Source organism: Rhinolophus ferrumequinum, chromosome 21, assembly GCF_004115265.2.
Source record: "Rhinolophus ferrumequinum isolate MPI-CBG mRhiFer1 chromosome 21, mRhiFer1_v1.p, whole genome shotgun sequence".
Classification (NCBI taxonomy): domain Eukaryota; kingdom Metazoa; phylum Chordata; class Mammalia; order Chiroptera; family Rhinolophidae; genus Rhinolophus; species Rhinolophus ferrumequinum.
Window position 1 is genome coordinate 23,406,724 of NC_046304.1, and position 10,421 is coordinate 23,417,144.

Consider the following 10,421-nt stretch of genomic DNA (forward strand, 5'->3'; position numbering starts at 1 on the left):
AAGAGAAAAGAGAATGAGCTGTATTACTTTTTCAATCTTGTTTGTTGTTCTAAAAGAGAATTAGTAAAAATATGGATGCTTCCATTCAACCTTTTATGCCTTGATTTCTGTGCAGCTCTATTATAAAACTTCTATACAACTTTTAAACACATTTGTTTTCTAGCTATTTTGCACAACTTCCAAGATTTTTATGTTTAAAAATTCAATTTTGATTGTCAGACTTATTTAACCATGTTTACACTTTTGCCAGTTGTATATTTCTTTTATAATTAAGCAGCTTTGAAAAGTAAGGTTCATCATGAAAAAAATCAAGTATCAACACAAGTCAAGAATTGGTCTCTTGTTCGTCCTTGAAAAGACAAAGAAGATTCATTTTATCAATTATTTGAATTTATTTTTTGGTTACTAAAGAAATATGTGCTTTTTATAAAAATGGCAACAATGCTGAAGTTACGAGGTCAAGAGTGAGAGCTCCTTTTTTTTTTAAAAAAAGATTTTATTGGGGAAGGGGAACAGGACTTTATTGGGGAACAGTGTGTACTTCCAGGCCCGTTTTCCAAGTCAAGTTGTTGTCCTTTCAATCTTAGTTGTGGAGGGTGCCGTTCAGCTTCAAGTTGTTGTCCTTTTCAGTCTTAGTTGTGTCGGGCGCAGCTCAGCTCCAGGTCCAGTTGCCGTTGCTAGTTGCAGGGGGCACAGCCCACCATCCCTTGCGGGAGTTGAACTGGCAACCTTGTGGTTGAGAGGATGCACTCCAACCAACTGAACCATCCGGGAGCTCAGCGGCAGCTCAGCTTAAGGTGCTGTGTTCAATCTTAATTGCAGGGGGCGGAGCCCACCATCCCTTGCAGGACTCGAGGAGTTGAACCGACAACCTTGTGGTTGAGAGCCCACTGGCCCATGTGGGAATCGAACCGGCAGCCTTCGGAGTTAGGAGCATGGAGCTCTAACTGCCTGAGCCACCAGGCTGGCCCGAGAGCTCCTTTTTAAATTTCCACTTTACCATGAAGCATCCACATTACCTGGGAACTTGTTAGATATGCTGATCCTTTAGCCTCAGTCCTACTGAATTAAAATTTCTGGGGCTAGGAACCAGCAATCTTAATTTGACTAGTTTTAACAAGCCCTCCAGGTGATTCTAATGCATGCTAACGCTTCAGAAGCCCTGATCTATAAGACATACCTAGTTTTATTCTTCATGTTACGTGTATTATGTTTCACAGGTGTTGCGTTTTTCACAAATTGAAAGCAAGACCTCCACCATCGTTGCAGTGGTCTGGAACCAAACCCACAATATTTCTGAGGTATGTATGCCAGTAGTACAGCTTCCTAACTGGTGTGCTTCAATATAGTGGTGTCATCAGCCCTTGGGCAGCCTGACTGGAGCCTAAGGAGGCCTATGTCCCAGGCTGGTTGATCTCAGTACAAACAACCTCATTGTTCTAATCCAGTGTTGCATAATTTGGCTATTTAGTGATGAATTAGATATGATTCTTGCATTCATATCTTCTTATTTTCAGTCTTCTCTATACACTGAAATATTCTTGAAGGGCAGGGATCTAGTTTGTTTTGTTGTCATGGGTTTTTTTTTTATGGTGGCGCCTGAATTGAACCTTGTTTTGTTGTCATGGGTTTTTTTTTTATGGTGGCACCTGAATTGAACCTTGCAGGATGGGTCGAGTTTTGCTGGGAAGAGTTGAGAGGAGGGGCATTTCTGGCAGCGGCACCACAGAAAACAAGGAAGCAATAACGAACATTCTGTTTTTGAGGACTAGGATGTAAGAATATTTAGAGTATGTGGGTCTCACACAACCCACCCAGACATAACATGCCATTATCTCCTCTAAGACCTCAAAGACCTTCTGTGATTGACAGATGCTTGGTCAGAAAGGAGACTCTCAGTTTCCATCCTTCATTTCTTGTCAGCTGCCATTGTCATGACCCAAAGGCTTGACTAGGAGACACCTGGTTCTCTGCCATTCGTGCTGCTCAGGTGGTCTGTGCTCTCCATTTCATTCTAGTGAGCTAACAACTTGACCAGCCAGAGAACCCAATGAAACCACACACATTCCCCTTAGGTCTAGCACAGTTTAAACCCAACAATTTTCACCAAGACTCTGAAAAAGAATCTCTACCGTGTTTCCCCGTAAATAAGACCTAGCTGGACAATCAGCTCTAATGCATCTTTTGGAGCAAAAACTGATATAAAACCCGGTCTTATTTTACTATAATATAAGACCAGGTCTCTAATAATATATAATATAATATAATATAATATAATATAATATAATATAATATAATATAATATAATATAATATAATAGTATAATATAATATAGTATAAGACCGGGTCTTATATTAATTTTTGCTCCAAAAGACGCATTAGAGCTGATTGTCTGCCTAGATCTTATTTTCGGGGAAACATGGTACAGAGAAGGCAAAAGCTGCTGTTGCCATCACTTAATCATGTATTCCAGGGCTCAGTGGGCTGGTGTTACAATCCAAGTTTTTTGAATTCAACAGAATACAGTGAAGTAATGAGAACAACAGGAAAGATCAAAACCTAGGCCAGAACCCTGAGCATCTGTGTTTGCCTCTTTCACCTCCCCAACGCCCATTGAAATGACAGAATAAATATGAAAACAAAAATAAATTCATAGTAGCAATAGGGGATCAGCTGACCGTAAGGTGAGAAATTTCTGTTCTATATAAAGGCATCCGCTTGATGGCAAAACACAAGGAGACTGAAAAAACTTACATCCTCATACAGGTAAAGGAGAAGATTATTGAAAAAAACATTTTCTCAGCAGGGTAACACAAAGGTCAGAGTCAGTGGGTGTTAGGAGAAGATTAGGCTGAGAGAACAAGCTATGACTTTGCCAGTCCCCATTTCAGGACAGCCAGGTGCAGGGTTGGCCCTAGGATAAATTATAAGCACAGTTCTCTCTATAAAGAAGGGTATCTGCTGTGGGAGCCCTTCAGAGGGGACAAGGGACCAGACAGAATCGGGCAGTACCGTGGATAATTTCTCGTCAAAGACAAGAAGGCCCACGTCTCTCCACCCCTTAAAAATGAAGCTCTCTGACAACCTCAGTGAAAGCCTGACCAGTCCCTCTCCTTCTTCCTCTTCACCTACCAGAGCCAGGGTCCCTATAAACAGCTTCTGCATTTACAACCAAGGAACTAGGGATTTCCACTTACGCTGTGAAAAAAGGAAGGCATCCATGAGGGAGTGAAATACACTAAGACGCTCTTCCCCTTCACCTGTCCATCACCAGCTAGTACGCCCACCTATTTACCCACACCTCCTAAAATGGTGTCTCTAAGTGAGGTCCTAGGACCACCTGCATAAAAATCACCTGAATGCTTGTTATGTACATCTGTGCTTTAACCGTTATCCCCAACCATCTCCTGCTTATCCCTCTCCTCCCAGATGATGGAGTAAAATAAACTTTTCTAAACTGTAGTCACACCTTCAAAGATTAGCTATTTTAGTAGGAAGGATGGGTTATACTGTCAATTTGAGTTTAATCTTTCTGGCATTATAGTAATTTCCAGCTTTAATCATTGTCTCAGGATTTTTTCTAGTAGTAATTTATTATTATAAAGGATATTTGGTTATCAATAAGTTTTCTTTTCCTGTTGATTTCTTATGGCAAATCACCCACAAAGTTAGCATAGGTTCTAAACTTTTTTTTTGAATAAAAATTTTGTTGTTTAGAATTCAGTGCTTTCTTCTGAACTTTAGGAGGCAGTTGACCAAGAGTTACTAATTGTAAATATAAGTGTATAGGCTTTAATAGATATGAATATAAAATTATATTAACTCCAACTTTAAATGTTTTTCTTGATGTTTTTGAACTTTAAAGAAGACATCTTTTAGGAAGTTATATCTATTAAGGAGAAACATCCAAAACAGAAATAAGGCAACAGGATGACTGCATGCTTTTCAGTGTGACATTGGAACATTGTTTAAAAGACCCACCCCAGGATTTTTTTATTTTATTAGTTTCAGGTGTATAAAGCAATGTACTAGTTAGACATTTATACCCCTCACAAAGTGATAACCCCCCCCCCACAATCTGTTACCCCTCGGACAGTGCATACAGCTGTTAACTATACCATTGACTATCTTCCCTACGCTGCACTCCACCTCGCGTGAATTTAATTATAGTTATAGTTGGCATTCAATATTATTCAACTTTAGCTTCAGTCCCAGGATTTTTTACAGCTGTGAGGGAAATAAACTTTTGACTGATGTTCTATTTACTATTGATCAGGGCCCAGATTATGTGAAAATACATGTTAACTTATGGTTTTGGCCAGTGCAGATGCAAATGATTTTTATCCAGTAAAAATGATCCTAAAAGTTATCGTTATATTGCCCTATTAGATACTAATCTGTTTTTCTCTAAGTTAAACATTTCAGAATGCCATCCCTAACCAACTCTATAAATCTCTGTTCCTCAGATGACCTTCGAATCAGTTTTATGGTTCCCTCATTAATGGGTTAAGTACATCTTTGAAGATGTTCAATCTGTACTTGAATGAGTCATGTTTTTAGCTTAAAAAAATTATGCGATGATGTCTCATTTTGGAAAAAATCCCCACAAATCCAAAATTTAGCAATTTTTACATTTCTTTTTCCTCTTAAAGTTAAAATAAAATTAAATTGGATACGTTTTATTCATGCATAGTTTTTATAACCAGAACAGAAGAGTAATTGTTGCTTTTAAAAAAATAATTTGGCCAAGAAACTCCTAGGAGGTGTGGTAGGAGAGATGGACTTGGGTGGCTGGCATCTAGTATCTCTTCTCCTTAAGCAATATTTTCCCCAGGTTCCTTTCTGGGACCTGCTCCAGGCTCATCAAGCATCTCCGAACTCCTTCATCTCCGGGGTTGGCACAGACCTTCTGCTGCCCCTTGGTAATAAAGCTGGGGAGCAAGGGGGAGAAAGATTACACAATGAGGGGGGTTCTGCAAATGGGGAGGGGGAGCCCCATTTTCTCGGCCCCTCTGATTCCCCATTCAGCCCATCTTCTTCCTCCCTTTCTCTGCTGTAGGAGCGCAGGGTATCCCTTCGCTGAGACCCTCCCTCAATCTCTGAGACTCCCTTCGTGACTTCCGGGAGTTGCCTTGGGCAGACCATCTCATAGCTGATGCTCTATAGGAGCCCGATGAGGACAGAAGCCTAACCCTTGACCTGGCAGGATCCAGAGGGTGGGACTTTTCTGGACATCCCTCCATCCATCAGGTCCCCCCTCCCAAGACAGGGCTGGTGAGCTTGGCACTTACATGACAGCAGGCCTGGAGCATCTACTGGTTGTTTGAAAATAACTTTTCATGATTGCGCATCGGATTTTTCGTGGGGTGTAGGAGAAGCAGCATTCAGCAGGATGGTGCATGCCTGCAGCAAGAGAAGGGCCATTTAAGGACTGAATCTCTTTTTGAAGAAAGCTAGATCCTTCCCCCCTTTACTCCAAAGTGCTGGGGAGGGTGAGAAGGCACAGGATTCAAAGGGGATATTTTTCTCCTCTACCAGCACTTGCTGGCATCTCTTTGCTTCACTCTCCCTGGGGTTGAGCTGTGTGTCTGAGGGCACCCAGGCAGGGCCACAACAGGTCCAAGACCATTTCTCCCAGAAAAGGAAGGGTTTGGCCGGCCTGGTGGCTCAGGCAGTTGGAGCTCCGAGCTCCTAACTCTGAAGGCTGCCGGTTCGATTCCCACATGGGCCAGTGGGAACCACAAGGTTGACAGCTCGACTCCTCGAGTCCTGCAAGGGATGGTGGGCTCCGCCCCCTGCAACTAAGATTGAACATGGCACCTTGAGTTGAGCCGCTGCCGAGCTGCCCCTGAGCTGGCACTGCCAGATGGCTCAGTTGGTTGGAGCGCGTCCTCTCAACCACAAGGTTGCCAGTTCGATTCCTCGACTCCCGCAAGAGATGGTGGGCAGCGCCCCCTGCAACTAAGATTGAACACAGCACCTTGAGCTGAGCTGCCACTGAGCTCCTGGATGGCTCAGTTGGTTGGAGTGCGTCCTCTCAACCACAAGGTAGCCAATTCGATTCCACGACTCCTGCAAGGGATGGTGGGCTGTGCCCCCTGCAACTAACAACTGGCAACTGGACCTGGAGTTGAGCTGCACCCTCCACAACTAAGACTGAAAGGACAACAACTTGACTTGGAAAAAAGTCCTGGAAGTGCACACTGTTCCCCAATAAAGTCCTTTTCCCCTTCCCCAGTAAAATCTTAAAAAAAAAAAAAAAAAAAGGGAAGGGTTTGAGCACCCTTTTCTCCAGGTGAGCCGATTCCCAGGCCAGCCAGGTGGAATAGAGGTCATTTGTGGAGTAGGGACCTACGGCCCATTCTGATCTTCCTTGGAGTTGTTCACCGCCCTCAGGACACCCCCACCTCCTCACCCCTGTTTCACCATGCCCTGTAAACGTGGTGGATTGAAGCCACTGAGCGGATCTATACCCACCAGCTGCTTTTAAATATTATATGTGCCATAACTCAACATTTACCTTGTTCATTTATTGAGGGTTCCAGCCGATTTATCATCAGTTTGAGTTCTATTTGGGAGGAACAGACAAGGAAGGAAGAGAAATCAATGAGAGGTAGCATTGTCTCAGTATCTCTACCTGTCTCCTTCCTGAGCCCCGTTTTCTGATTTAGGGAGCAACGATGCTGGAACACTGGATGCCTGTCTAGTTTATAGACCCACCTCTAGACCCGTTTTCTCCATTAGAGCCCTGAGATTTTTCGGGGAACTTTTGAAAATGTTTGAGACACGAAAACATTCTATTGATTTTAAATACAAAAAGCAATCTGCAAACCGTAAAAAATCAATAGCGTCATCATATGATATAGCCTATAATGCTTTCTGCACATTTCTGGAATCCACAGGGTCTGGAAACAGAAAAAATTTTTATTAACTGATTTGGTGGCACAATGTCACCTAAAGTGAAGCGAGGCTGTTGACAGTCTTTATCCTATTAGCATAAATATTTGTACGTGTTTGCTGCAGAAATATGAGTGTTTGATTAAAGTATGCCTCCCAGACTCTGCCAGGAGTGTTAAGTAATGTGTTATCTCTTTAAAAGTATTTTTTATTTTTTTTGACTATGTAGTAAAATATCCATAATATAAAATTTATAATTTACAATTTTAACCGTTTTTTTTTTTTGCCTTGGAGCTCTGACCTTGTACCCTATACACACAGTGATCTAGACCTGCTAAATTAGTATAAGTATTTGTATGTGTTTATTGCAGAAATATTGTTGTGTTTGATTAAAGTATGCTTCCTAGACTATGCCAGGAATGTTAAGTAATGTCCAGTTATGTGTCACCCTTTAAAAAATATGTTTAAAATTTTGTTAGGTATATGAATGGAAAATAGACTTGGCAGGGTTTATCAAAGAGTTTAAACTTTAGTCATCAGATAAGATGAGGAGTGTGATCAAAGCTATAAGAGCAAAATAAATTGCTATTGAGTTCTGAGGAAGAACAAAAGATGTGTACTTTAGACCGAGCTGGTCAGATTTTAACCATTTTTAAATGTACAGTTCAGTAGCATTAAGGACATTCGCTTATTGCACAACCATCACCACAGTCAATCCCTGGAACTTTTTTCATCTTCCCAAACTGAAACTCTGTACCCATTAAGCAATAACTCCCCATTTCCTTTTACTCCAACCCCCAAGCCACCACCATTCTACTTTCTGTCTCTGAATTTGACTACTGTAAGTAAGTTATATTAGTGGAGTCTTACAGCACTTGTCCTTTTGTTACTGGCTTATCTCACTTAGGATGTCTTCAGTGTTCATCCATGTTGTAGTATGCGTCTGAACTTCTGTCTTTTTAAAGGCTGAATAGTATTCCATTGTATGCATATACTGTTTTTTTCAATCCATTCATTTGTCGATGGGCACTTGGGTGGCTCCTACCTTTTGGCTATTGTGAATAATGTTGCTATTAGCATGAGTGTACAGATATTTCTTCATGGGCCTGCTTTCATTTCTTTTGGGTATATATCCAGAAGTGGAATTGCTGGATCATATTGTATTACCTTTTCAAAACCTGAAAAATTCTGCATTCCAAAATACATCTAGCCCCAACATTTGGGTAAGGATTGTGGACCAGCATTATGCTAATTAGGCAAATACAACTAAATTTTTAGCTCATTTCTTATATAGGTACATATGTACGTACACCACTTCAATATGCTTGGTACGATGTGTTTGGGGCTTGCAAAATAAACTCTTAAATGGTCTTGTCTTTCTGTAATAGCTTCCTATCTGGTTCATATCCTAACTCCACCACTTACTAGTTGTGTGATCTTGAGCAAGTCATCTAAGGTTTCTATGCCTCAGTTTTCTCATTTGTACAATGAGAATAATAATAATATCATCAAAACTATATAAATTGCTGATGGTCTATTTCAAGTGTTGTTAGGAAGGTCCAATGTTTTAATACCTATAAGACACTCAGTGCCTGCTTGCACAGAAGCAGTATTAGATAATTATTTGTTAAATAAAATAATAGAATGGTTAGGTGGACTTGGTGAGTCCCTTGCCCAGCTTGTCCCATTTCCTCTCCAAAATGGTCATTTTACACTAGATGATATATGATAGTTCTAACATCGTAGGGATTCTACGCTTCTTTTACAAATTTACAATTTTACTACAATTCTTTTGAATCCAGCACATAGTAGTCCAATATCAGCTAAGAGAAGGTATCAAATATTTCTGGCCATGAAAAGGAAGAGAATTGTTTCCCCAAGTGAGACTAGTCATCTGTATATAGTTTTCCCCAGGGATCAAAGGCTGCAGAGAGAGAGAGAGAGATCTATACTCTACTGCTGCTGCTTGTAAACAAGTACTAAATTCATATCCTTATCTGGACTGGGGAGTAGTTATAGGAGGACAAAGGTGTCCGTCCTCCGGGGATTTCAAGTTATCATGGACCTGGCCACCAGTGAGAAGACTCACTGAACTCACCATCGTCCAAGGATCCATGGACCAGGGATCCATGGGCTGGGGATCCAAGGGCAGTAGCCAGGACGAGGAAGGAGAGAGCAGCTGCAGAGATCTTCATCTTCCAGGTGTTCAGGCAGAGCTGGCTGGAGGACTCCTGGGCTTCCTGGAAGCGCAGCTCTGCTCTTGTATTTATAGGAAAAGAAGGATCAGGAAGTCACCGTGCAGAGGTCAGAATGCTATATAGTCGACAACATGCTATTTCTGAAAAAGGGAACAAGCCTAGGAATGCAACAGGAAGTAGAGGGCAATGATGGCTTGAGGCTTCCCCAACTGCCCAGTGGATACAGGCAAAAGAAGGTCAAGATTTATGACAGAGACTTTAGCCAAGACAGGAATCAGGAGACCCTGTGAGAGGAGCTCTCACGTCCTATGTGGGTCTCGAAAGCCCTGCAGGAAGAATTCTGTGTTTATAACAGAGCTCTCTGGTTACAACAGCCCCTCCCCTTAACTTTTTCTTCCTCTATGTCACAGAACTACCTTCTTCTTGCTCTCTCTTCATAAACCTCAAGTCTGCATGTACCAGGTTGGAATCCTTTCTTTCCCCATCAATAAATCTTTTGTGGAGGGGATTCCCAGTCAACTTTCTGTTGACGGTGGACAAAAGTGACTATTTCGTTAAGGATCCTTCCTCTAGGAGATTCGAGTAATCCTCTAATCAGAGTTTTTCCCTCAGGGGTTAACCACCTTCAGTTGCAAACATAGCCCATTGTCAGAGGTGCCTGCTCTGACATGGAAACCCCGTCCGTCATGTGATTCCTCGTCATGTGATTCCTCGCATAGAATCTTTTAATTTTTTTAATTTTATTTTTTATTTGGGGAAGGGGAACAGGACTTTATTGGGGGAACAGTGTGCACTTCCAGGACTTTTTCCCAAGTCAAGTTGTTGTCCTCTCAGGCTTAGTTGTGGAGGGCGCAGCTCAGCTCCAGGCCCAGTTGCCAGTTGTTAGTTGCAGGGCGCACAGCCCACCATCCCTTGTGTGAGTCGAGGACTCGAACTGGCAACCTTGTGGTTGAGAGGATGCACTCCAACCAACTGAGCCATCCGGGAGCTCAGCAGCAGCTCAGCTCAAGGTGCCGTGTTCAATCTTAGTTGTAGGCGGCACAGCCCACCATCCCTTGCAGGAGTGGAGGGGTCGAACCGGCAACTTTGGGGTTGAGAGCCCAAGCTCCAACCAACTGAGTCATCTGGCACTGGCCCATGTGGGAATCGAACTGGCAGCCTTCAGCGTTAAGAGCATGGAGCTCCCCGCCTGAGCCACCGGGCCGGCCCCCTCACATAGAATCTTGATCCTTGACTCCTCTCTTTGTTTCACACCCCACATCCAATTTATTAATAAACAATGTTGGCTCTACTTTCAAAAATATGTCCAGAACCTTATTATTCCTC

At 42.2% G+C, this 10,421-nt stretch overlaps 1 protein-coding gene across 1 annotated transcript; it reads right to left on the reverse strand.

Moving 5' to 3' along the window:
• Positions 1-3,745: 3,745 nt before the first annotated feature.
• Positions 3,746-9,320, reverse strand: LOC117014056 (C-C motif chemokine 15). The gene is made up of 4 exons (XM_033091794.1): positions 8,996-9,320; positions 6,521-6,568; positions 5,292-5,403; positions 3,746-4,931 (listed from the first exon to the last, which is right to left on the reverse strand). Exons 1-4 carry the CDS (start codon positions 9,090-9,092, stop codon positions 4,799-4,801), a joined length of 390 nt encoding a protein of 129 aa, XP_032947685.1. The 5' UTR covers positions 9,093-9,320; the 3' UTR covers positions 3,746-4,798.
• Positions 9,321-10,421: the final 1,101 nt, after the last annotated feature.

Coding starts and splice junctions, on each gene's coding strand:
- LOC117014056 (XM_033091794.1), bottom strand. CDS start 9,092: ATGAAGATCTCTGCAGCTGCTCTCTCCTTCCTCGTCCTGGCTACTGCC. Junction 6,569..8,995: donor CCATGGATCCTTGGACGATG/GTGAGTTCAGTG, acceptor CCTCCCAAATAG/AACTCAAACTGATGATAAAT. Junction 5,404..6,520: donor ACCCTCAATAAATGAACAAG/GTAAATGTTGAG, acceptor CTCTTGCTGCAG/GCATGCACCATCCTGCTGAA.